Here is a 27037-nt window from a genome sequence, read left to right on the forward strand (position 1 = left end):
CTCCTGTTAGAGCTGCCTGCATTTTGTTCTGCATTTGTAATTAATTTCAGCCTTTATGTGCCATGGGCAAAGCCAGAATTACAGCCCAAGTCCTACATTGGCCACTGTTTGCAGGATAAAACTGGGAAGGTTGAAGAGGAAAGCAAGCTCTCCTGGTGTCTATTGTAATCTGCATTTGCTGGCCCAGTCTCTTCAGGAGAGATTTAATGGATTTCTCACTTACTGTTCCTAGAAGCAGAATTCAAGTGTAAATAATATCTGCAGCACATGGGCCTGCTGGTTGTATCAGTAAATAATGAGGCCTTCACAATCTACTTTGGAAAGCAGAATTTCCCTTCCCCAATGAGGAGGCAATGGCTGCAGGGTGAACCTTCCAGGGATGAAGCTGAAGAACAAAACCTTGGTTTGTTCAAAACCCCTTGGTCCAGGGGTTCCCTCCCTGTCCTGCTGTGGGTGTTGCTCTCTAAGACTGCAGCAGGACATCCCACCAAACCTTCAGCTACCAGACTGAGATGAACCCTGAGGGGGGAGACACCTTGGAAAATATTCCTACACTTCTGTCTCCCTCTTGCTGGAGTAGATAAGGCAGCATTATGTTTATGTCTGCTTTCTGTCCTTCACCTTATCTTTGGTGTCAGCAGATAGGCAATATCTGAAGAAACAGGCAACATCTACAAGAAAGCTGGGGGAGGGCTTTGGACACAGGTGTGTAATGAGAGGACAAGGGGAAATGGTTTCAAACATGAAGAGGGGAGATTTAGGTTGGACATTAGGAAGAAATTCTTTAATTTGAGGATGGTGAGACACTGGAGCAGGTTGTCCAAGGAGGTTGTGGCTGCCCCATCCCTGGAAATATGGAAGGCCCCAGTTTGGACGGGGCCTTGAGCAGCCTGGGCTGGTGGGAGGTGTCCATGTCCATGCAGGGGGGTTGGAACTGGATGAGCTTTAAGGTCCCTTCCAACCCAAACCATTCTATGATTCTATTAATTCTAATTGCATTAGGAAATGTAAATCCTCCTGCTTGGAGAAAGCTGCTTCTTTCTATGCTTTTTTCTATGCTTCTTTCCTAACTTTCTCTGATTCTCACAACACTCCCACCATGCTGGGATTGAACATTCATCTGGTGCCTGGCTGCATGTCCTAAGGGCTTTCCTCTTCTCCCTGCAGATGTGGATGAGTGCCAAGCCATCCCTGGGCTCTGTCAAGGTGGAAACTGCATCAACACAGTGGGTTCCTACGAGTGCAAATGCCCTGCAGGACACAAGCAGAGTGACACCAACCACCGGTGTGAAGGTAAGGCTGGAGATTCCTGCTCCCTCCTCCCAGCCATGCTCTGAGATCACCTTTAGAGGTCCCTTTCAACCCAAATTCTTCTATGAAAAAAGTTGTCCTTGCCTTGCTCTGCCTCACGCGTGCTGGCTGGGGACCAGGCAAAGGACACGTGAAGTCAGTTGAGCTGGAATCTCCTCCATACCAAGATTCAAAACAAACTCTGTGTCTAAATCTGCCATCCAGATGTGAGGGGCCTCTGTGTGGGTCCCCACATCCCAGAATGCCTGCAAAAGCAGCATGGTGGGGCCATAAATAGCTTCCTTTCACTCTCCTTCCTGGATGGCCATAAAAAGAGACATCTCCAGCATCTCCAGTGTCTGTTCCATCACTTATCTTACCTCCATTGCTAAGGAGACCACCAAAAGAGGGTGCTTGCCTTGGGTGTGATTTAGTGACCTGGGGGTCCTTCTGGGAGAATGACTTAAACATGAGGGATGCTCCAGCCTGACAGGGTAGAGATTGTTTTTTGAGGGCTTGTTTCCCAGACATGAATCACCAGTAGGTCCCCACTAGGCAGCCAGAAGGTGAAGAAGAGGACACCTTGGTCTGGGTCATCACAAACCCCATGGGACTCACTTCAGCAAGGTGAACAAGGGAATAAAGAGCCAGCAGCTTACAGGGGGTTCACCTGATACCAACACTTTATAAACAGAGGAAGATCTGAGCCCTGCCTCAGTTTGCTGCATGATTTAATGCATTGGGAGGGATCTGTTTGGTAAAGCTGCCAGAGCACCAAGTTCCTGATTGACTGAAATTTCTGTCCTGCCAGAGCAGCTGCCAGTCCAAGTCACCTCCTCCCTGAGCCCAGGGTTTGAATCAAAATCTCCACCACCAACATAAGAGGATATTTTCTTTATCCAGGTGTGTTCCAAGCTGCAAGAGCTCCCTTGTTTGCACCAACTTGGTGAAAGCAGTGATTGCTCAGCTTGCTCTGAGAACCTCTTTGCTTTAGGAAGAGGAGCTGGTTTCCTCTTTGCCTTCAGATTCTTCAGCCAGGAATTCTTCAAGCTACATGTTAAATTCTTCCCTAGCTCCCAGGAGCTTGTCTTTTCTGCTTGGAAGCTTCCTCCTGGGGAGTGAAGTCAGCAGATAGGATTGCCTTGGAGCCAAAGGTCAGTGCCTGTGTGGCTGGGGCTGCTGATTAATGATGGCTCCCTCATTAACACCCCAGTGTGTTCCCCTGAGCTGCTCTGGGCTCTTGCTGGGGGGGAAGAGGCAGGAGCAGAGATAATGTTGCTGGTTTCCCAGGGTGATATTTATCTCTTAACACAAATGGCACCTGGAATCGAGGCTCTGGTTGCAATCCCTGAAGCCTGAAGATGCTTTTCTTAGGCCAGATCTCCAATGCTGATAGTGGGGGTCAGCCCTGAGCCTCCCCAGGATGGGAAGGGGCTGCAGCTGGCTATATGGGGTGAGTTTTGGTCAAGCCCAAAAGGCAAATGATCTCTTTTTTTTTTTTGAGCTGCAAAACACCCACGTGATGTCGAGTTTGGGTTGGAACTTAAACATCATCCAAGTCCAAGGCTGCTTTAGTTCCAGAGTTCTTTCTGCAGCTCATCCCCAATGAACGTGACACTTCCAAATAGTGGCTTATTTTAGGCCTTTGTTCATTGTATTCTGAGGGAGCTCCAGGGATCAGCTTGGGGCTGTGACACGGATCATGAGAGATTTCTGGCACAGGGCATTGCCTGCTCACTTCCTCCAACTTAAAACCAGTCTGTGATGGGCAGCAGTGGTGGGGCAGGAGAAGACTGCTCTCTGAACCAGCTCTGTGTGAGATAAGGAGGGCAGATGGTGCCTGTTCACAACTAAATGGAGTGATGCTGGGCTGGGTTCCTGGGGAAACTGGGAAAGAGCAGGAGGTGCTGGGGTTTGCAGGGGAAGGAGAAGCATGGGAGGGCTGAGGAGGACATGGTTACATCTTCTTAGCACTGCTGGGACAAGGGTTGAGGACAGAAGAAAGCCCTCCTGGCACTAATGGGGTAAAACACAGCAAGGAAACATCAGAGCTGAAATCAGACACAACTTCTGCAGATACCTTTCTCAGTAAATTGAAGGGAAGTGGGGGGGTTGTTACATTTTTAAATTATCCTGGAAGGAACAAGAAAAATTACACTTAAGGGAACAATTCCATGGCATATTCTTAAGGGTGGAATTACTGACTGAATAAAGCTTTCCTTCCATGATTTCAGCAGCTCTCTGCCAATAGTTTAACATCTTTTCTTAATAGCCCTTCCTTGACTGTGTAACCAAACACTAAGCCAGCTCTGTTATCAGTGAAGGATGTAAAGCCAGCACTTCACCCAGGATGCTTTCCAATGCCCCCAAAGGAATAAGTGTCTGACATCCAAAATTGTTTGGGGATGATAACATACAAAAGAAACAAACAAAAAATATACATGAAGAAATACCAGACAGGGGAGTGCAAGGCACTGCATAATTTGTGCAACCATCTCTGTTCAAGGTTTCACTTGTCTGAGAGTTTCACTAGGCAATTTCCACTCTGGCAGTTTAGGTCAATTTAATTACAATGTCAAATGGGCTTCTCTCTGGGCTTGAGCTTGAACAAGAAAGGAGTTTTCAAAATTAGTGTGTATCATCTGCAGAACTAATCTTCAGAACATCATTTTGACCTTATTATCATGCTCTTTCTCATTGCATAGAGGCACCAGAGGAAGCTTTTCTCTTCTGGTTTGGAGAGTTTGCCGTGGCCAGCAAAAAAATTCTCTCTTCCAGAAGGCCTGGCATGTTGCATCCAGGCTCCTGGATCCTTTCAGGGCAGATCCTTCTTGCTTAGCTTCAGCATCTCCAGAAGACAGATTCTACCAAGGGAGAATAAATCCTTTCATGACAAATCTCACCTCTTTTTATCACCCCTTTCTATTTAGCATTTATAGGCTGATGTGGTAGATACTACAATCTTTTGTCACCACTGCACAAAATTCCCAATTTTCTGGTGAAGATGAAGCTCTTCTTGTATTATTCTGTTCAGCCTCATTGATATTTCTGAACTAGAAGGAGCTCTCCTGCCTTTTCCATGAGCAGAGCAAGGAGGCTGCCCCCCTTTCCCCCGAAAGGAACACGAGAGCCATTTTATTGTTAGTGTGTTTTCAATTTTCTTCCAAAATGTCTACAGAAGAGCTCATTGTTTGGATCCATTAAAATCTCATTTCCATGGATTTGGTGTGGTTTGGAGGGTTCCCTTCCTCTCCTCTGTGGTTTCTTTGTGCTTTCTGGAAGGGAAGGTCTGAGAGTCCCGTGCATTGCACGAGAGAGCCCTGATGAGGCATGACCTCTGCTACGTGACACAGAGATGTTTTCTCCATCAAGCCTTGGTGTTTTTTAGCAGCTGGAAAAGTTGGGGTTTCAAGATGTCTGTGGGCACCCATGTTGGATGGGCTTTACAGGCTGCAAGTCTCTCTGAAGCTCTGTAGCCTTTGGCTTCCAGCATTTTCAGCCTTAATGATCAGGCCAACTCCAAGCAGCGAGTTGGAAACCAGATCCAAAATCAACGTTTGCATTAAATCAATCCTGCCATTGTCTGAAGAGCAGAGTGCACAGAATATTGCTTGAATTTTTAACAGAGAGTTGGAAAAGTGGTGAAGTAGCCAGGTTGGAGTTGGAAGGGTTCCCTACCCAGAGCTGGCAGCTGGGTGTTAATGAGAGGGCTGCAGATCTGTCCCACTGGGTCAAGCTCTCTGGGGCCTTTCAGCTCTGAATGAATCAAAACGAAGAGACAATTTATAGAGAGAAAATGAAAGAAGGCAAAGGTGGTGGGGAAGAACTGAAACAACAAAGCCCTGAGCTCAGGTTCTCAAAGTACAGGATGTGTGAGTAGGCTTCAGCAAGTCTGGATTTTTTTTTTCCCCCCCCCTGCTTCTTGGGTTGCTAATGCCACGCTCATCTGAGCTGGGGCTTTCAAGGGGAAAAAAATGTTGCAGTCTGATTTAACCTTTTGAATTAACTCTGGTTTTCCTTAAGAATGGAATGCAGTTGCTGTTTCCACCCCCCCCAACATGAATGCCTTCTCTTGGATGACTGATGGTATGTCCTAAGGACTGATCTAACAAGATGTCAGCTGGCCTCCAGCCCTCCCAGACAACAAACCTGGGGAGAGCTGAAGCTTTAAGCTGTTCTTTCTAGTAGTACAACCAGCTTTTGCTTCATAAAGCTCTTTCCCTTCCAGTGTTCTGCAAATTGTAACCAAACACAGGGCTGTAATTAAATGACAGGGCAGGCTGGAGTGATAAAATCTCTCTGGCTGCAGGGGCCCAGGTGGGGGAAGTGGGTTTTTGGTTTGGTTTGGGGTTTTTTTGGGTTTTTTGTGTGTGGATTGGCTAGCTGAAAGCCTTGTTTTACAGTTCTTAAGAAGCCAAAGAGGAATGTGTCCTCCCTGCTTCTTGCTATACCAGTGTACAACCTGCCCTGGGCACTTGGGCTTTGGTTTGTGTATGTTGAAATCAAGGTTTCACTTGTTTCCTCACAGATTCAGGCAAAGTAAGAAGATAATTGTGTTTGTAACAGGTTGTGTGAGCAAGGAGGAGAGACTGAAGATTGTTGCTTTGCCCACATGGAGCATCCATGGGGGCCTCTGGCCAGACCATGTCTCAGCTGGGCTCATCTCAAGCACGTGTTGTATGGGGATGAATTTCACTGTGCCTCACTTTTCAGGGAAAAATCTTCACTCTTCTGCCCTGGTTAGACATTTCCATTTTGATCTGATGAATTCATGCCTGTAATTCCTGCCCAGTGGCAATAGTGTCTCTAAAAAACCCTGGTGGAGGTGCCTGCTCTGCCACCATCTAAACCATCTGACCCCAACCCAACATGCTCGACTCTCCAGATGACTTTTGCAGTCAAGAGGTCTGATAGTGCAGAGCTTCTTGTAGCTCTTCAGAGCAAGGGTGGGAGCTTTGGGGTGATGGGAATTCACTGTCACCATCAGATGTCCATGGCTTTCCCACCCTGCAGCCAAAGGTAGGTGTAGAGTGGTCACAGTGCCTGAGATGCAATGGCAGAAGACTCCTGAAAGCCTCTCTGATCTTAGAGAGAAGGATGAATTCTGTGAAGATGTTTCTGGAGGACTGAGGACAGTGCTTACTCTCTGTACAACCAGATCCTTGGGTTTGGTCCTGTGCTACAGAACACCTTTAGACATTGCTAGGTGGATTTGGTGGATCCATCCCTGAGCTGAATCTATCCCAAGCCTTGAAGAAACAACCCTATCCCTGGGTACATAACCCAAAGTTTATTTACCATGGGTGTAAATCTGTTTGCTTCCTTCCAGCCTGAATTTATAAAGTCTTGGCTTCAGTTTTCATCTTCTCTTTTTGCAGCTGCTCTCAGCATCCTCTTTGTGTGTCTCTTTTCCACCACCCTGTCACATCCTCATGTGGGTTCTTGGATAAGGTATTTGAGTTTTGCTTCACCTTAATGTCAGGCAGGTTCTTCCAGGCTTTGAGTCATTTTCCTGGACTCTGAACCCCTCCCTTTTGTCACCATCCTCTTGTAAGAGCTGTGACATCCAGGGATGATCCTCACCTGAGCTTCTGCTCAGGGTTTCTCACATCCATCCTCAGGGCTGTATTAGCATCTCCAGCCACTGCAGGGCACTGTGAGATTGCAGTCAGGCACTTCCATCCTAACTAATTTTTTTTTCCTTAGTTTCCCACTGGCCAGGCACAGCCCACACCTATCCTACAGACATTTCTTGCCCCTGTCTCTCATCTATCCCTGTGCCTCACATCCATCATCCCAACCAAGTTTTTTTGGGGACTCCTGGTCCCCATGGCCTGGGTTCAAGTAGCTCTTCCCATCTGTTCATCATCCCCAAAGCCTGCTGGCTGAGCTCTTCCCAAGGCATCCACCACTCCCACTCCCAGATGAGAGCTTTTTGCTGTTCTGCCTTTTCTTTTCATGCCCCATAGTGCACCCTGCAGCAGCTGAGGCTTCCCCCATGCTAAGGCCAGCAGGTTGTGTGGGGCTGGGATGCTCTTCACAGCAGAAAAATCCCCTTGAAGGAGAAAACTTCAACCAGTTCCCTTTTTATTCTTTCCTACCAGTCTCAGGCAGCATTGGAATTGCAGAGAAAAATCCCCTTGCCCCTTGTTCACAACAGCCCCATAGATGTAAAGTAAAATAAATGAAGTCACTGAGCAGAAATAATTTACTTTGCAAGTTGCCAAGACACCTCTTTTTTTCTGCCACTGTAAAACTGTTGGGCAAATATTCCTCCAGCTTAGTACCACCACCTGCACCATGACCACCAACCAGCTGCTCTGGGTGGATAAATTAGAGGTTTGATCTCATTTCAGCTCCACTTCTGAAAGCAATTTTAGTTTAAAATCCCCGAAGTTTAGTTGAGAAAAAGAATCCACAACCCTGCTCCCAGACAAATCCTTAGAGTCAAGTGCCCCCCAAGTCCTCCAGGCACTGGAAGATGCTCTAAAGTCTCCCTGGAGCCTTCTTTGCTCCAGGCTGAACAACACCAGCCAGGTTCCAGGGCTGAGAGCCTCCAGCTCTTGGATCATCTTTGTGTCTCTTTTTTTCCATGCTCTTAAATCCAAAGAGCTGCACCTCCCTGGGTTGTTGTGTCATCACCCCACACGTGGCAGTGTGTGGCAGAGCTTGCAAACGTGGCTGGGGGTCTTTGTTTGATTGACATGGATATGTCAGAGAAACATGACAGATTCTTTGATTGCCATGGGTAATTAGCTGTGATCTCTCCTCTCCAAGGACTCAATGTAGAGCTCTGTCTCACTGATCTTCCCTGTGACAAGACAAACAGCTCAGGTTAGGGCTTGCTCCTGGTGGTGTTCTGTAAATTTGTTCACAAATCTTTTCATCAGTTCCTCTGAGGAGCTGGACCCACAGAGTGATGAGTCCAGGCTCCCCTTGCAGAACTGGTACACAGAGGCCTTTTCACATGGATTTAGAGGTCTGAACATACTGCAAATTGAACAAAATTGCTCCTGCATGGAGAAGTTCAGAGAAGTTCAAGAGCCTGGTTCTTTTGAAAAACCTTGTTCTTGTCTCTGATGTTGTGTCTCTGCTTTCAGAGTGGCCTCCAAGTCACAGAGAGGGACCTGTCCAGCCAGCCATGTACCTCCACACAAGTTTCTGTCCTGAAGTTTCCTTTGGGAGCTCAAAATCTTCAGTCAGCCTACCCAAAGACCTACACTGTCAGTAGAGATCATAGAATAATTTGGGTTGAGAGGGACCTCTAAAGGCAATCTCTCCAACTCCCCAGCAAGAAGCAGGGACACCCTCACCTGGATCAGGTTTCTCAGAGCCTCATCAAACCTCACCTTGAACATCTCCAGGGATGAGGCTTCAGCCACCTCCCTGGGCAACCTGTTCCATTTTTCCACCACCCTCCTGGTAAAGAACTTTTTCCTAACATCCAGTCTAAATCTCCTCCAATTTAAAGCCATTGTCCCTTGCCCTGTCACTCCAGACCCTTGCACCCTCTCCAGGTGGGCAGAGGACTCCGTGAAGCCTCGTTTTCCATATGGCTCCACCTCTAGGAAGCCAAGCACCAGGAGAACCCATAACACCAGCTCTCCTCCTGGCTCCATGCCACCTCTACGAAAGGAAAAAAAAGGTTTGAGGGGCAAGATGGTCACTGTTGCTTTGTTCCCTTCCAGATGTGGACGAGTGCGGCGCCATCTCCGGCGTCTGCGACGGTGGTGACTGCACCAACACAGCTGGCAGCTACGTCTGTACCTGTCCCCGGGGCTTCATCACCAGCCCTGATGGAGCCCGCTGCATTGGTAAGAAATCTGAGGGATTGTGAGTGTTTAGTTTGAGGGAGAGGAGACCTCCTGGCTCCCTGGGTCACCCTGAAAGGACCTTGTTGGAGAGGTGGGTGCTGGGCTCCTCTCGGAGAGAATCAGTGATAGAACAAGAGGGAATGAAGGGCTTCAAGCTGCAGCAGGGTGGGTTTAGAGTGGATATTAGGAAAAAATTTTCATAGAAAGAGTAGTCATGGGCTGCCCAGGGAGGTGGTTGAGTCACCTGGATGCGTTCAAGGGTCATTTAGATGTGGGGTTGGGGGATGTGGTTTAGGTGAGGACTTTGCATAGTAGGGGTGATGGTTGGACTCCATGCTCCCATTGGTCTTTTCCAACCTGAAAGATCCAGTTCTCACCTTCCACTGTGAGGGTGAGGGAGCCCTGGCCCAGGCTGCCCAGGCAGGTTCTGGAGTCTCCTTCTCTGGAGACATTCAAACCCCACCTGGATGTGTCCTCTGTGACTGCTGGAGGTGACCCTGCTCTGGCAAGGGGTGGTTGGACTCCATGATCTTTCAAGGTCCCTTCCAACCCCTCACTTTCTCTGGTTTCAGTGGTCTCAGGACCACGGGGACAGGGAGAGATCATGCTCTGAAACACCCAGACTTGGGGATTTGCAAATCCCTATCTGGTGACACTGGAGACTTTGTTCCTGCAGGAACAAAGTCCTGTCTTGTCCTTGGCTGACAGGGTCCATCGTGGACACACGTTTTGATGTTGTTGCAAACCAGGCCTTCCTCCAGCTCCAGAACGTGGATGCTTTCTTTAATTTTGGGTCTCAGTGCTTGAAGTTTGACAATGGGTTGCTGAGGACACCAGGAGGAGGGCTGGGATGGAAGGTGTCTGAGGAAGGCTCCTTGTGCCCCTACCCACACAACTGCACCAGCAGCAGGGGAATCCCAGGCATTGCCCCTCTTCTGCATTAGGTGTGAGCCAGGGAGAGAGCATTCCCCAGCCCCCAGCTGCAGGACCAGGGGTGCTTGGGGAGTGTCTAAATCCAAGGGAAGGTTTACAGACCTTCCTGGAGCAAAGAGGGACCCAGGGGTGGGGAACATCCCCATCTGCACCTTCATCTGCTTTGCAGAGGTGAAGGAGGGGAGAGGTTTATCTGTTTGCATAACCAGTGCAAATAAACAGGGACTTTTCTCATCTCCTCCTCCTTCCTGCTCAGATCACAGGTAATGGCTCATAAACCCTTACAGCCCCTAGCTAATCATCACTCAGGCTGTGGACTCACTTGGTTTCATCTCATTAAACCCAACCTTTCAGGAGTTGCATTGCAGAGAGCTGGTGGCCTGGATCCCCTCCATAGGCAGTGGGGATGAAGAGGTGTTCCACAAGCACAGCCCAGACACCTCTGCTGCTCCCCAGCTGAGCTTGCAAGGCTGGAAATTCTTGCACATGACCTTGCAGCTCCCCCAGGATCCCATTTCTAGCACCACGTGGAAACCCCACTCCCATGGTCCCCATGCCCACAGGACTCAGGGCTGGGGGCTGCTGGGGGCTGGCTCTGCCCTTCCTCTTCGTCCTGACTCAGTTTGGCTCCAGGTCTGTGGATGCCAAAGTTTCCCAGGACTGGATTGGGTCCCAGGACCAGCTGTGCTGCCCCCAGCCTGCAGAGCCTGGAGGGAATCCTGCATGTTGAACAGAGCAAAATTCCCTTCCAAGCCTTGTAAATATTTGATGGTCCATTTCTCTTTGTAACAGACAACAGTTCATGTGATAAATTCTGTTTACTTGCTCTCAGCATGGGCACTTGCTTTAGTCAGGATGAATCCTGGGGTTTGTTTCTCAGATCAGAAAGTTCAATTGCCTTTTGGAAAGGTGAAGATGTGAAGGGTTGGAGAGAGGAGCTGTGACAGAAAAGCTCCTTGTTATCAGATCATTGTTAGTGCTATGGAAAGGCTCAGGTCCAGCTTCCTGTTCTGTCCTAAATATTAATGACAGGGAGGAAAAAAACCCAACAACTTCTTTTCTATCTACAGAGCCTGGAGCAAAAATTAATCATGTTCTAGTTGCAGAAAGAAAAATGCTGTCAGGTGTAATGTATGAGTCACCTTGTTTGGGAATCTGATAGATTCTCATGAGAAAGAAATTCTCTTTTTTTTTTTTTTTCAAATAAACCTTTGTCCAGCTGAATAAGAAATGGACCATTCCCTCCCTTACACAACTTTTGTGACCTCCCTGCCTCCTCAAACCTGTCAGCACAGGTCTGTCTGTGGGGCAGGAGGCTCCTAAGCTGCCCATTAAGTGCCACATGTGTCACACCTTTGGGACAGCAAGTGTCCCACCAAAGACCAGAAGGAGCTGGGTGGGATCTGTCCTCTCCAGCACCCCAAGGGTTTATTCCAAAACACCCTCTTCAAATCTAGAAGTTCATTTAAGCTCAGCCCTCTCTTAGCTGAGGGGTTGAGGTGAAATTTTCCCCAATATTCCCACCATCCTGCTCTCTTCTTCAGAGTCATTGGCTTGATCTCCAAGGGCTTTTCCAAACCAAAATGATTTTAGGATTCTTTCTGGAGTAGGTGTGGGCTCCATGCCTGTGCTGTGTAACAGCAACCTGGTGATGTGCTGTGGGAATGGGACCCTTTTCAAAACTCCAGCAGCTTCTGAAACCTGCAAAGATGTGGCCACTCTTCCCATTTCCCAGAGATCAAGGGCTTGGGATGACCCAAACGTGTGGCTTGGGCTTCCCTTCTTTCAGCTTAGGAGCTGATCCAGTGTTGCTTTCACTCCCTTCCCTCAAGTTGCCCTTCCCCAGTCTGTCTGTCTTTCTCCAGTCTGTCTGTCTTTCTCCAGTCTGTCTGTCTGTCTTTTTGGTGGAGAAAGTTTCCCAAAAGGGAACAGTTTGTGCTGAACTGGGTAGGAGGGTAGGAGGCTGTCTCTGAGAACAGACTCACCCTGGCATTAAATGGGGTCCCTGTCCTCTGCAAGTCACGGAGCTGTGATAAGAGCAGAAATGTAACCACAGCCTGCAGATCAAACAGTTCCATGCAATTAATTTCAATTTATTTCAGGGAAATGTCAGCCTGCTGGCTAATGTCAGTCCAGAGGCACAGCTGACAAATCAGACCAGACTTTCCTCCTCGTTAATCTACTTGAGAAACAAGGACAAGAGATGGATGAGTGCAAGGTTCCAGGTTTTCCTAGAGGATTCAGTGCCAGATGGAGGCTGCTGGACATCTGAAGGACCCTCAGCCTCCTGGGCCTAGTCCAGAAGCCACACACACCAAACACTGGTGCTAGGCTTGGTGTCTGTGGCTTTGGCCAGGCTCCTGGACTTTGCCCACCATCCAGGGCTTGTTCCCAGCTGGGTCCAGGCTATGGGAACAAACCTGAAACACATCCTCTGGGAATGGGAGAGATCAGGCTGGAGGGACGTGGGACTGGGAACAGCTCCATCCTTTTAGTGAGAGATGCTGGGACCACTGGGATGACTGGGACCACAGGGACCACTGCTCCTTCATGGGACCAGTTTGGGGAAAGAGAGGCAGGACCTTGCCTAAGATAAGCAGGACCCCAGTGGACAGTGGTGGCTGTGGCAAGGTCCTTGCTTAGCAGAGCATCAGGGATCACTGATGGACACTGGAAGGGTTGGACCTGGATCTCCAAGGGGGTGTAAGGGATGGCTGACCACCCTGGTCTGCCAGCTCTGTCCTGCAGTGGGAGAGACCAAGGGGAAGAAGTGTTGCAGCCAAGGCTTCAGCCTGGAGCAGAAATGGCTGGGGAATGTCCCTTCACTGTCTGGGAACCCTTAAAATAGTAGCAGGCAGCTCTGGGTTGCTGTTATCACAGGGAAGTGTTTTTAGTGGCAGAAGTTCGAGGAAAATACAGGATGGAATTGAAGCATAGAATCATAGGTTGGAAAAGCCCTTCAAGATCATTGAGTCCAGCCTTGTCCTAACCCTATTACTCTATTCCCAATGACCCACCACTAAACCATGTCCCCAAGCACCACTTCCAGGGGATTTTTAAAATACATTTAAGGATGGAGACTCAACCACCTCCCTGGAGAGTCTGTTCCAGTGCTTAACAACCCTTTCTGGAAAAAAAGTTTCTCCTGATGTCCAACCTAAACCTCCCCTGACACAACTTAAAGCCATTTCCCCTTCTCCTGTCATCTGTCACCAGTGACAAGAGACCAACCCCACTCTCACTACACCCTCCTTCCAGGTGTGTGTAAAGGGGGACAAGGTCTCCCCTCAGCTTCCTTTTCCCCACACAAAACAGCCCAAACCCCCTCAGCTGCTCCTCAGAAGGGATGTTCTCCAATTCCTTCCCTAGTTTTGTTGCCTTTCTTTGGCCTTGCTCCAACACCCCAATGTCATTTTTGTATTGAGCTGCCCCAAACTCAACACAGTGCTCAGTGGGGCCTCCCCAGGGTCAGGACAGGGTCAGGACAGGGTCAACTCCTGCTGGTCACACAATTTCTGATACAAGCCAGGATGCCAGTGGCCTTCTTAGCCACCTGAGCACATTGCTGGCTCCTATCCAGCTGACCATCCATCAATACACCAAGGTCCTTTTCTGCCACTCTTCTCCAAGCCTGTAGCATTTCCTGGGCTTCATGTGACCAAAATGCAGGACCTGACACTTGACCTTATTGAATTTTAATGATGTGGGGTCCAGGAGTCCAAGAGGGGAGAAGACACTGCCACTCCACCTGGCCCAGTTCTGTACTGTTTTACTGGGATATTGGCACTGGTGGGCAGCCCCTTGCTCACAAATGTGACCCCATTTCTTTGAGGAGGTGAGGAAATGTCTTCTGCTCTGTGAAATCAGCCAGAATCTGCTGGGTCCTTCCCATCCAGCTCCCAATGGAGAATCTGATGCTTCTGGGTCACTGTCAGGCTGCTTCAGGAGCCTGAATGGGACCATGAGGTCTGATATGGGGGAATGAGGGCTGGCATGAGAGCCTTGTGCTGCAGATGGATTCCCTGCCCTTGGCAGGGGGATTGGGGTGAGATGATCTTGAAGGTGCCTTCCAACCCATACTAGTCTGGGATTCTTTGAGGTGCTGGAGAACCTCCTCAGGTTAGAATAAGAGGTGAGACTGGGCCACTGGACAACTGGAGATGACACATTGGTACACATGGAGATGACACTTCGGGACCCATGGAGATGACACACTGGGACACTGGACAACTGTTGGGATGGGGTGGTCAGGAGCTGAGTGAGCATGGTGATAACACTTGTGGATATGTTTCCTTCTCCTGCAGACCAGAGGATTGGGACCTGTTTCTCTGCCCTGATTGGGGGTCGCTGTGCTGGGGACCTCCCTGGGCAGTACACCAAGATGCAGTGTTGCTGTGACTCGGGGCGCTGCTGGGCCATGGCTCAGACCCCAGAGATGTGTCCTGTGCGGGGCTCTGGTGAGTGCAACACAACAGGTCTGCAACACCCTGGTTCTGATGGCCCCAGTGGGACCCCAGGGTTGCGGTGGATGCTCCTCAAGAGGAAGGTCACCCAGGGATGTTGGCTCCCCAGCCTGGGTCTCATCTGAAGTTGAGCCAGATGAGTTCAGCCAAGGCAAGAATTTCCTCCTGCTCCTTCAGCTCTTTGGCTCCCACAATAATCAAACCTTGGGGCCAAACAAGGGTGAGCCCAGGAGCAGGAGGCCTTGAGGAGCACATGGATCTATCTCTCTGCCTCTCTTCTTCCCTCACCAGCTCTGCCTGGCACCCTCTGGTGTCCTGTCCCCCCCTACACAAGGGGACCCCACGGTGCCACTGCCCCGGCACCCTGAGAAGCTGTTGCCAAACACCCTGGCGAGCTGTGTCCCATCATCTGCTCCAGGGTGGAGGGTGTTCAACCCCTCCTCACCCATCTGCCCCCTTCCCATCACTGCCCACCCTCTCTTCTGTCCTTCTGTCCTTCTGGTCTCCTCTGGCAGAGGCAGGAGGGGGATTCAGGCACTCCTGGAAAAGCCCTGAGGCAGCTGCTTTGTTTCAGATGAGTACCGCAGGCTCTGCATTGAAGGACTCCCAGTCGTGCCAGGGTTCCCTGGGAGCTTTCCAGGAATTCCTGGATTTGGGCCCAATGGTGTCGGGCCGGGACTCAATGGGCCTGGAGGCATTGGACCAAATGGGGCAAATGGACAAGGAGGGATCCCAGGACTGCCTGGAATGGGCCCAGGAAGTTCAAGCATTGGTAATAATCACAATTACTTTCTTACTCTTGCTGACCCAATTTGGAAGCCTGGCTCTGAGCACAGGCAGCATGTCTGTTTGTGTGCCTGTCTGTCTGTCTGCCTGTCTGCTTGCCTGTCTGTCTGCTTGCCTGTCTGCCTGCCTGTCTCCTGTCTGTCTGCCTGTCTGTCTCCTGTCTGCCTGTCTGTCTCCTGTCTGCCTGTCTGTCTCATGTCTGCCTGTCTGTCTGCCTGCCTATCTCCTGTCTGTCTGCCTGTCTGTCTCCTGTCTGTCTGTCTGTCTCATGTCTGCTTGTCTGTCTGTCTGCCTGTCTGCCTTCCTCCCTGTCTGTCTTCCTCCCTGTCTGCCTGTGTGTCTGTCTGCCTGTCTGCCTGTCTGTCTGCCTGTCTGTCTGTCTGTCTGTCTGCCTGTCTGCCTGTCTGCCTGCCTGTCTGCCTGTCTGTCTGCCTGCCTGTCTGCCTGTCTGTCTGCCTGTCTGCCTGTCTGTCTGTCTGCCTGCCTGTCTGCCTGCCTGTCTGCCTGTCTTCCTCCCTGTCTGCCTGTGTGTCTGTCTGTCTGCCTGTCTGTCTGCCTGTGTGTCTGTCTGCCTGCCTGTCTGTCTGTCTGCCTGTCTGTCTGCCTACCTGTCTCCTGCCTGCCTGCCTGGCCAGGGAGCTGGAATCCTCCTGTCTCTGTGCCTTCCAGGAACTGCCACCCTGAACCAGACCATTGACATCTGCAAACACTTCACCAACCTCTGCCTGAACGGGCGCTGCATCCCCACCCCCTCCAGCTACCGCTGCGAGTGCAACATGGGCTACAAGCAGGACGTGCGTGGGGAGTGCATTGGTGAGTGCTTCCTGCTGGATGTGCTCATGAGGCAGCTCCAGCTCTGCCCCAACCTCCTCCTGAAAGCACCTCAACCTGCTGTCCCCAAAGCTCCATCCCTGGCAGAGCTCCCCGCAAGGAGCTGGAGATCTGCCTGGGGTCAGGCAGCAAAGCAAGGTGATGGAAAAGATATGTCTGTCCCTGAGGAACACCAGGGGACACCTCTGACAGCCACAATATTGCCGTGGGGTTAGAGGTGGCCACTTCACACCGTGGGAATTGCCACAGAACAGCCCCGTGGGCAGGGCAGGGCTCTCTGCCAGGGGTAGGGCTGCTGCTGGCTCTGCTCACCCCACAGGTGTAGCCCTGATGTTCACACAAGCAAACTCCTCCTTAGAAGCTTGAGATCCCCAAGGAATTAGAATAATTTGCATCTTTTAAACAAATCAGCATTTTAGGAGGAAGTGGTCTTTTTTTTTTTTTTTTTTTGAGAACTGTAATGAGGTTGTGTCCTGCTGACAGAAAATGGTGTCCACCCACTGCATCTCCAAACAACAGCCTTCATGTGCTGACATCTCCACCCAAGCAGACCTCCCAGGGCTGAAATAACAGCCCAGACTTTAGGTTGCATGGAGATCCAGCACCTGGAAGTCCCTTGGGCAGTTGAAGGCAGTGATGGATGTCACAGCTGGAATTCTGTCCATCTAGAAGACCTCATCAAGAAAGTAGCTAACTTATAAGAGGAGCTCCAGAGGCAGCTCAGCCAGGAATACAAGCTGAAGTGCCTCTGGACCAATGGGCTGTAGCATGGGTGACAAACAGGAGATGCTGGAAGCCTCTGTGAAGCTGGAAAGCCACATTGAGATGTGGTGGGACAAATGACACAACGGGGAGGGCTGTAGTTGCTGGGTGTAAGCTGTTCAGAAGGGAAGATAGCTCAAAACACATGAAAACGGAGGTGATCAGAGGCAGCCAACATGGCTTCACCAAGGACAGGTTGTTCCAGGTGCATCTAGTGTCCTTTACTGATAGAGTGAACTCATCAGTGAAGAGGGGAAGAGCTCTGGATGTTATCCCTGTGGACTTCTGGAAGGTTTTTGTTACAGCTCCTCACAGCATTCCCACCTCTCCATTGAAGGGATTGGCTGGATGCCTGTGTCTAAGGAGTTCTGGTCAATGGCTCAGTGTCCATGTGGAAACCAGTAACAAGAGGTGTCTCTCAAGGGACTGGAACCAGTTCTCTTTGGTATCTTCATCAATGACATAGGTTGTGGGATTGGGTGCATCCAATGGTGATGCCAAGCTGGGTGGTGGACTTGATTCACCTGAGGGAGGAGATGACATCCAGAGGGACCTTGGCCATGCTGTCAGGACAATGCTGGATTTGAAAGGATGGGTGCAGCAGCCCCCAGAAGGCCACTTGAGTTGCCTGAGTATAATAATTTACTTGCTGAGTATAATAATGATTTGTGGGCTGAGGCTTTTCTCTTTGCAGATGTGGACGAGTGCTCCAGCAGCCCCTGTGTGCACGGTGACTGTGTCAACACCCCTGGCTCCTACCACTGCAAGTGCCACGAAGGCTTCCAGAGCACCCCCACAAAGCAGGCCTGCATTGGTGAGTGTTTGCTGGGTCTCTATTTGGGAGGACAGAGTGCTGGAAGAGTGGCAAGAGGGTGACCAGAGACCTGGTTATAAAGGGGAAACCAAGTGAGGAGTGCTCAGCACCAACCAACCTCCCACCCAGGGCAGGGATGGGATTTCACAACAACTTCACTCAGCAGTGGCTTGAAATCTGTCTAGAAGTTCCCTTCACCTTTTTCTATCTTGAACTTGGCCTGTGGCAATCAAGGAAGTTCTGGAGTCCTTTCCAAGAGCAGAAGACTCTGTTTAAAGATGTTTGTTTTGACCACATACAGGATTTTGAGCCATCAAGGTAGAGATGATTCCTAGCAAAGTCTTTCTGTCAGCATTTGCAGAGAGAGAGGGCTGGGGGTGAGGGACTGCTGCTGATGAGCAATGGGAAGATGTCCCATGTGCACAAAAAGGAAAGGAGACAGTGCCCAACCTTTGCTTTTTTTATTCTGCTGTTAAATGCCTTCTGCTGAAGGGGTTTCCAAAGAACTCCCCAGCTGCCTGACAATGTGAAATGCTTTCCTCATTTCCAAACGAAATCTTTTAAGCTGAATTCTCCATGTGCTTCTCTTTCTGGCTGTGAAAAATGGGTCTTTGCTGTTTCCTTTACAATGGTTTTTACATGTTGGGAAGCTGCAACTTGTCACCCCCCCCTGTCACCTCCCTGATAGACTAAACAAATTCAAGTCCCTGGATCTCTGAATTGATAATGTCTCTAAGCTTCTCATTGTCCTTGGTTTTATCTTCTCAACTTCCTCCATTTTTCCTTAATCTATTCTCATGTGTGGTGCCAAATTGGATGTCATTTTTCAGCTGGGACCTCTCTAGCTGTCAGGACAAGAAACTGTCCTGTGTCACTTAAATGTGGCTCTTGTTGTTGATAGAATCCCAAAGGACATTTCCTTCTGTGCTGGGCCATCCCATTTCACTTGTGATTCAGACCCTTTTCTGCCAGGCTGCTTTCAAGTTAACTTCTCCATGTTTAGAAAAATCTACAAAATGGATTGTCCACTGCTGCTGGGGCCAGACCCTTGTTTTTTTGTAATTTGCTCATAAAATGCTCATCCTGTCTTGCTCAGCTCTGGATAAAGGGTCAGTAAGAACCCCCTTACCTGAAATAATCCCCTTCTTTTCCCCTTTTGGCTCTACCCAGAGGCATTCTGTCCCCCAGAGCAAGTGGATATCATGTTCCTGATGTGCAACACAGCACCTCTTCTACTGCCCCACTTCAGCTGTGCTGTACCCCAACTTCTCTCCTGGAATATTCAGTTTGCTGAGTCTCTGATCACATCCCTGTGGGCAAACCTGAGCCCGGGGCTGCTGCTCTGAGGGCTTTTGGTGTCTACTGTGACCATCCCTAGGATAGTTTGAGTTGCCAAGGGGGGGCCCTGAGGTTGACAAAGACATCATGAAGGGGCTGAGATCCCACAGCTATAACCTGACAAATGTTGTGCTGCTTCCAGAAAGCTTTCTCCACATCTTTCCCATCCTCATTTGTACAGAGGTGAAGAGCCTGATCCTGGAGCAGGGCACACTCTGGTGTCTGAGAGCCCTTGCCTGGTTTCCTCGCGGAGCAGAGGAAGCTGGAACATCTTCTCCTTACACCTGCTTCTATTTTTTTGTGCTTCTTTCCCCACCAGATATCGACGAGTGCATCATGAACGGGGTGATGTGCAGGAACGGCCGCTGTGTCAACACTGATGGCAGCTTCCAGTGCATCTGCAATGCTGGCTTTGAAATCACCCCTGATGGCAAGAACTGTGTTGGTGAGTCCCCTCCTGACCTGCCACAGGGAGGCTGGGGCCGAGCTCAGGCTGGGTCCAAGCTCAGGCTGGGTCTGAGCTCAGGGTGGGTCCAAGCTCAGGCTGGGTTCAAGCTCAGGCCGCGTCCTCCCGAGGTGATAACCCCAGGAAAGTCTTGCTCCATCTCATGTTTTCTGGATCTCCTGCCCAGATCATGATGAATGTGCCACCACCAACATGTGCCTCAATGGGATGTGCATCAACGAGGATGGCAGCTTCAAATGTATCTGCAAACCTGGGTTTGTGCTGGCTCCCAACGGGCGGTACTGTGTCGGTGCGTTGGTCCTTATTGTTCTCTGCCCTCTTCCCAGCCTGCTCCCCACATTCCTGGGGACTTGGGATGTGTCTGAGGCCAAGGGGAGCTGCCAGGCATCTCCTGCTCTGCCACCAGGAGTTACCCCCACACAGCAGAATGGGCACAAGGGAAAGTTTTCTTCCATCTCCACTACTTCAGCACAAACTGGAGCTGAAATCCTCTTTCTGAAGGAGGTTAAGGAAGGGCTGTGAAGTTCTGCATGGCCAGTGTGAGCTGGCAGCAGTCATCTCCACAGCTTCTCCAGCCTCTACAGCACGTTCCACCCTGTGTTGTGTGCCAGGAAGGTCAGGGTGTGAAGGCAGAATGGAGGGGGGAGGAAGAGGAGCAAGAGAACACGGCATTTCTTCCAAATGCTGCTCTGAGATAGGACAAATCCTCTGGGTCACTGTCTCATTAAGAGAGTAGAGAGCAGCCCCTGCTACTCTGAGAAGGTGCTGAGTTTCAGCAGACTGAAGAAGCCCAGATCCTTTTTCTTCTTGATCCATCAGGGGCAGCCAGCAGAGCCCACAGGGGGGCTGTGATGCTCCAAACCTCTGGTTCTCCTCCCAAAGTCCCCAAGTCATCCCAAAACCAAAAAAACATCCCAAATCCCCTTAAGGCTGTGGGTCCTGCTGCCTGTGGGGGGGGGCAGCCACTTGGTTCTTTCTTCTTTCAGACGTGGATGAGTGTGAGACACCAGGGATCTGCATGAACGGGTGGTGCATCAACACCGAGGGCTCCTTCCGCTGCGAGTGCCTGGGGGGTTTGGCCATCGGGGTGGATGGACGTGTCTGCGTGGACACCCACATGCGCAGCACCTGCTATGGGGGCATCAAAAAGGGAACCTGTGCTCGTCCCTTCCCGGGAGCAGTCACCAAGTCTGAGTGTTGCTGTGCTAACCCAGACCATGGATTCGGAGAGCCCTGCCAACCCTGCCCGGCTAAAAACTCCGGTGAGTTTCACGGAAAGTCACAGAATGACCCTGGTGGGAAATGAGCTTCGAGGTCATTTGAGTCCAACCTAACAATGTTGGTCCTTAACTAAACCATATTAACAAGTAATATGTCTACACAACTCCTAAATCCCTTGGTGACTCCACCACTGCCCTGTTCAGACTGTTCCAATGCCTGATAACCCTTTCAGTGAAGAAATTCTTCCTAACACCCAAAGTTCCTCTTCCATCGTGAGTTTGCCAAAAGCCAGGAAGGCTTAGAGATTTTCTGGGTCTTTATAGGTCCCTGGGGTGGTGTAGGGAGCTTGGCAGTGAGATGGGAAGGCCCTAGCCAGGGGGAGAGGTATGCCTTGATGTCAACAAATTTAGGTTGGATCCACAAATCTGCTGCTGATCTCAGTGCAGGGCTCCTCGTGGTGCTGTACTAACTGCTTTAAAATACCCATTTCGTAAGTGCAAGCAGACAGTACTTGGAAGCCCACAGATGACATTTAAACAAGCCAACAATAAACCCACCATTCCTCAGACTTAATGTCACTGTGCAGGAACCATCTAGAAAAACTAACAGCTCTGTTGTCCTCTCTCCACAGCTGAATTCCAGGCTCTCTGCAGCAGCGGCATCGGAATAACAGCTGATGGCAGAGGTATGGCCACCCTGCCTCCCCAGTTTCAGGCACATCCAGTGGCACTCCCAGCAGTTTATTTCAGCTGCTTTTAAGGGAGTTTATGTGCACCTGTGTGCCCATGGGAGCGTGGGTGGGTGTTGTGGAGGGGGTGCTGCAGAGGCAGCAGCTCCTGGTTCACCCTGGACGTGAGAACTCGGTGCCGGGGTGGGTGGAAGAGCCTGCAGGAACCTCCATCTGTGTTAGCACCTGTCTGTGGGTGGGATGGGAGCCTGGACACCAGCACAGGGGATGCTGAGTGTCTTTTCTCCCCCCTAAAGCACCACGAGTGAAGGTTGAGCAAGCCTCCCTGAGCACCACGTGTTGAATCAAGTGATTGGTTCCTAGGGGAACCGCACTCTTGGGGGTGCACGCATGGAATTTGGCTTTGCTCCTTGCTTGGTTGGGAATGAAAAGCTTCAGTTGCATCTTCGTGCTTTTTAGCTCTGTCCTCCAGCTCCTTAGTCCAGGAGATGAGGGTTCAGGGTCTCCCAGAGGGAGGGAGGTGACATGCACCTGGTGGTGCCAAGGTTGCTCTAGGGGTTGGGGCAGCGCTGAGACCAGCAGGAAATAGCTAGAGATCTGCAGCCTTGCAGAACTTTCCAAGTGGGAAGGAGCCAGAGGCAAAACCCTGGTGGCTTCTTGGGCTTCCTTCCAGGGCACCAGGTCTTGGCTGAAGTCAGGCTCAGGCTGAAGATAAGATGCTTTCGAGCAAGAAGCTGATGTCAGACATGCTTCCCCTCTCCAGGGCTGTGTTGCCCTGGGGATGTAACTGAACTCCAATGGCCTGGAGACAAAGGCCAACCCTGCTCTGGGCTGCTTGCCACCTGGCACTTTGGCCCTACAAGGACACTGCTGGCCAAACCCAAAGCTCCACTGTTCTAGGGGAAGGCTGCTTCTCACCAGGGTCAAATCTCTTTGCCTCGGCACCAGAGCTTTGGTCCAAAAAGGCTGGGAGATGACGCTGGTACAGGGAAGAGATGCCACCTGGGTTCCTCTCCACATCCTCTGGTCACTTGGTGCTGCTGATGGGAGCTGGCAGGAGGTGGGTGATGGTGGAGAGGCCCAAGCTGCCAGCTGTCCTGCAGACCTGAGCCCAGCCACCATGCTGGTGCACAGCAGGGGCTGTGGTGCCCACTGCACGTCACTGCAGAACCATCCAAACACCTCTGGCTTTGAGGCAGGTTTCTCCAAGGCACTTTACAAGTCTCTGAAGCTGAGGTTTTGGCATCCTGCAGGACTTGAGCCTCTGTCCCATGCCCTGGCCTCACCCAAATGTAACACTCCCCTCTGTCCCTGTCCCCTCCATCACCACTACACGTTCTCCAGGGCTGGGAGCCAGGCAGAGTGCATACTCCGAGGTGCCCCAGCTGACACCCAGGAGCAATGCAAAGTTAGGGAAGGGAGTTTGGAGTTTTCTGGATTTGTGCTTGCTGTGGTCCATCTAATTTGCCTTCCTTTTCTGTGCAGATATCAATGAGTGTGCCCTCAACCCAGACATCTGCCCCAATGGCATGTGTGAGAACCTGCGTGGGAGCTACCGCTGCATCTGCAACCTGGGCTACGAGTCAGATCCCACGGGCAAGAACTGTGTGGGTGGGTACAGGGCAGCCCCAGCTCAGGGTGCCAGGAGCTCAGTAGGGGGGGGGAGAGGGTGGCACAGACTTGGTGTGTGATACAGACCACCAACCTGAGGTGACCTTGCAGCTGATGCCCTCAGGCACTGTCCCCACAACATAGAAGAGCGCGAGGTGCTATGCAAGGAATCACACAAGTGTGATTGAACACTCTGTCTCTGTAATTTATTTTTTTTTGACAAGGGTCTGGAGTGGTGGGGCAAGGGGTGATGGCTTCAAACTTGCAGAGGGGTGTTTGAACATTAGGTTGGACATTAGGAAGAAATTCCTTAATGTGAGGGTAGTGACACACTGGAACAGGTTGCTCAGAGAAGCTGTGGCTGCCCCATCCCTGGCAGTGTTGAAGGCCCCAGGTTGGATGGGGCTTGGAGCACCCTGGGCTGGTGGGAGGTGTCCCTGAGCATGGCAGGGGGTGGAATGGGGTGGTCTGAAAGTCCCGTCTCACCCGAACCAGTCTGGGATCGTGGGATTCTATTGCTCTGAATACAGGATGGCATTTCTGTGCCTCTGAGGCTGGCAGAGCTCTGTAGGGCTGGCAGAGTAGAGGGGTGGGGGTGGATGGTGGAGCTCAGACACTTCATCTCTCTGCCCACAGACGTTGATGAGTGTACTGTCAATCGCCTGCTGTGTGACAACGGGCTGTGCCGCAACACCCCTGGCAGCTACACCTGCACCTGCCCCAAGGGCTTTGTCTTCAGGACGGAGACAGATACCTGTGAAGGTAACCTTACTCCACACAGAAAATCCTCTTGGCTTGAGGTCCTGCCCCCAAGGGAGCTCAAAGTCTTCAGTTCCCTTCTGACCACTGTGGTTTGAACTGGAGCAGGTCCAGGCTTAGGGTTTGTGGCTTCGGGTTTTGTTGTTTTTATTTTTTTTCATAGGGGTCCACACTAGTGGACATCCAAACCCAGAACATCTGGGCTTTTCAGGGACTGAAAACCCCAATGTTTTCCTCTAGGCCTTCCAACTTTTAGCTAAAATCCGACCAGAATTACAAGTTTTGGGGATTTGACTGAAAGCTTATAGTTTGGAGGAGGGGAAATTGTTTCCTGACCACAAAGTCCTCAAGCATTTGAGAACTGTACTTTGCACATAAGTGTCTGTTTCAAGAAAAAAAAAACTGATTTTCTGGAAAGGTGAAAAATGGTGAATTCTACATAGCTTCACCTCTAGTCCAGACAGGTACCCAAAGGCCAAATTCAGCACTGTAGCTGCTCCCACCTTAGCCAGGAGCAGCCCTGGGCTAGTGAGTCCATCATCCCCCTGTACCTGCTCCCACCACCCTCCTTCCACCCATCCCCTCAGTCCTGATGTCTGTCCCTGCCAGTCCCCTTTGAGATGCTGATATGGAAGTAGGACATGTAGGAATTCTACAGCCTGGACTGGGGATCCTCTGAAAAGCTGGAAAACTCTTCTTCACCTTCTTTGCTTCTCACCTCCCCCCCCAGCCTCTAGCCCAGACAACTGGGTGCTGTGGCCCTGGCTGCAGTGACAGTCCCTTTTGTCCCACAGATATCAATGAGTGCACCTCCAACCCTTGTGTGAACGGGGTCTGCAGGAACAATGCTGGTTCCTTTGCCTGTGAGTGCTCCCCAGGCAGCAAACTGGACCCCAGTGGCACCATCTGTGTCGGTAAGGATGTGGCCTGCTACAGGCAGCTCTGACATTGACCCATCATCACCCCTTGTTGTTCATCTGAAGCAAGTCCCATGCTCCTGCCTTTGGGATGGAGACCTTTTGAGACCCCTCATTCTCACCTGGTGTTTCCTTACTTGTTGATAACCATCAGCATCTCTCTTGTGCAACCAGGGAGCCTGAAGAGCTCAGGCAGTGCCCTGGGTGTGGCTGACACAGAAATCCCCAACTGTCTTGCAGCAACACAAACCACAGAGATGGGGTCCTAGGGCAGCAGGGTGTGGTGGGTTCTCCCTTCCCAGATGGGTTTGGAGCATGATGACATGAAAATAATGTCAAGCTGAAGTAGATCCCTTCTCATCAAAGTGAGAAGGTGCTCGCTTCCCATTCCTAGAGGGTTAGGTCCTCACAAAACTTTACTGGAAAGGACTGTTTGTACACAGAAGAGGAGCAGGCAGGGGCTAGGGAAAGAATCCTAGGAAGATACCTCAAGGATCAGGTGGTCCAGCCCTTCTAGGTAATACTATAGGGACTATAGGACACAGAAGTGACTTGGTGGACTTGGTGTCCACCAGGAACCAGGCTCTTTTATGCCTGTGTGACCTCCAGCAGTTGTGTCATGGAAATGCTGTTGAAAAGCAGGACAGGACTCTGGGGGCCAGCATGGCTTGTGTCCTTGCCTCAAAGTTCTTGACCCCCCAACCTAAAAGATAAAATGCCACCAGTGACCCTGAAGCTTAGGGGTGGCTTCACTCAGGTCCTTTTCCTGATGCCCTGGCTGCCCTGAAGATGAGAACCTCAGCCAAGGAGCAGCTCTTCACTCCCCCCTTGTCTTTGTCCCTGCAGACAGCATGAAGGGGACCTGCTGGCTGAACATCCAGGACGGACGTTGTGAGGTGAACATCAATGGGGCCACCCTGAAGTCTGAGTGCTGTGCCACCCTGGGGGCAGCCTGGGGCAGCCCCTGCGAGCGCTGTGAGATTGGTGAGGTTCTGCTGGGCACAGCCCTCAGGGAGACAGGAGGAAGCTGCCCTGTTTCTTTATGCTAACCTTCCTCTGGTTTCTTGCAGACACCGCCTGTCCCCGGGGATACGCCAGGATGAAGGGTGTCACCTGTGAAGGTAAAAGTGCTACAGGACCCAGAAGACTTTTTTGGTTTTGCTTGGGGTTCTGGGCGTTGCTTATTCGTTGCATCACTGAGTCTGATGGGAGACCTGCACTTTCTGACCCTTTGTTGGACTCTCTCCAGTATGTCCACCTCTCTCTCCCACTGAGGAGCCCAGAACTGGACCCAGCATTCCAGCTGTGGCCTCACCAGTGCTGAGTGGAGGAGAAGGATCATCTCCCTCCACCTGCTGGCCACGCTCCTCCTCATGCAGCCCAGGGTACCCTTACCCTTTGCAGCAAGGCCACTTTGCTGTCTCAACTCCAGCTTGGTGTCCATCAGGACCCAAGCCCTTTCCTACCACCTTGCTTTCCAGCTGGGTGACCTCCAGCATATTTGGGTGCATATTTTGGTTGATTCTCCCCAGGGGGCAGCTCATTTTTAACCTCCCTCACTGTCTGCTTGTCCAGCCTGGACATCAACAGCTTGTCTGCAAGGACCTTCTGGGACACACGGTTGTGTGTTGTGTTGTGTTGTGTTGTGTTGTGTTGTGTTGTGTGTGGTGTTTTCACTGTGACAAGTTGCCAGTTTGAGTCTGGTGGTCCTGGAAGAGCCCTTCAGGACCACCCTGGGCTTGGCCATGGGCCACTCTCATGCTTGTCTCTCTTTTTTTGGGCCACCAGATGTGAATGAGTGCGAGGTCTTCCCTGGTGTCTGCCCCAATGGCCGCTGCCTGAACACCGCCGGCTCCTTCCGCTGCGAGTGTCCGGAGGGGCTGACCCTGGATGGCACTGCCAGGACATGTGTGGGTAAGGACACCTAACACACCATGCTCAGCCCTCTCTGCAGAGGTCCCACCACTGTGTGCAGCAATCTGGGAACTGAATGATGGCTCCTGGTGCTAAATCCACCAGCCTCACCTCAGCTTCAAGTTCCCAGGGCCAGCCCTTGGTGGATTTCTTCTCCTTGGGTGGACTTGAGGAGCAGACAAACAGATAACCTAACAACCCAGCAGCCCTAAACCAACTTGAGGCTGCATTCTGGGCATATAATAACAAACCTCTGCCAATCTGCATGACTGACTACACCCTGGCCATTCTCTGGTCCTGTTGCCTGCAGTCACAGGCTGGCCATGTCCATGCTGTCATAGCATCCCAGACAAGATGACCTCTTCCATCTGGCCCATACTTCAGCACTGTTTGGAGGATCCTCCAGCCAAAGCTGTCCTAGAAACCTTCC

General features: G+C 51.0%; 1 protein-coding gene across 1 annotated transcript in view; it reads left to right on the forward strand.

Annotated features, from left to right (window-relative positions):
* LOC103528243 (fibrillin-2) overlaps window positions 1–27037 on the forward strand; it is a 146921-nt gene that overhangs the window by 92233 nt on the left and 27651 nt on the right. Inside the window, 15 exon segments of the mRNA XM_030466655.1 lie at window positions 1168–1293; window positions 8979–9104; window positions 14342–14494; window positions 15956–16099; window positions 17574–17693; window positions 19351–19476; window positions 19664–19786; window positions 20484–20759; window positions 21350–21403; window positions 22892–23017; window positions 23654–23779; window positions 24571–24690; window positions 25540–25677; window positions 25764–25814; window positions 26482–26607. Of these exon segments, the coding sequence (XP_030322515.1) occupies window positions 1168–1293; window positions 8979–9104; window positions 14342–14494; window positions 15956–16099; window positions 17574–17693; window positions 19351–19476; window positions 19664–19786; window positions 20484–20759; window positions 21350–21403; window positions 22892–23017; window positions 23654–23779; window positions 24571–24690; window positions 25540–25677; window positions 25764–25814; window positions 26482–26607 (1935 nt within the window).

Source organism: Calypte anna, chromosome 28, assembly GCF_003957555.1.
Source record: "Calypte anna isolate BGI_N300 chromosome 28, bCalAnn1_v1.p, whole genome shotgun sequence".
NCBI classification, from domain to species: Eukaryota; Metazoa; Chordata; class Aves; order Apodiformes; family Trochilidae; genus Calypte; species Calypte anna.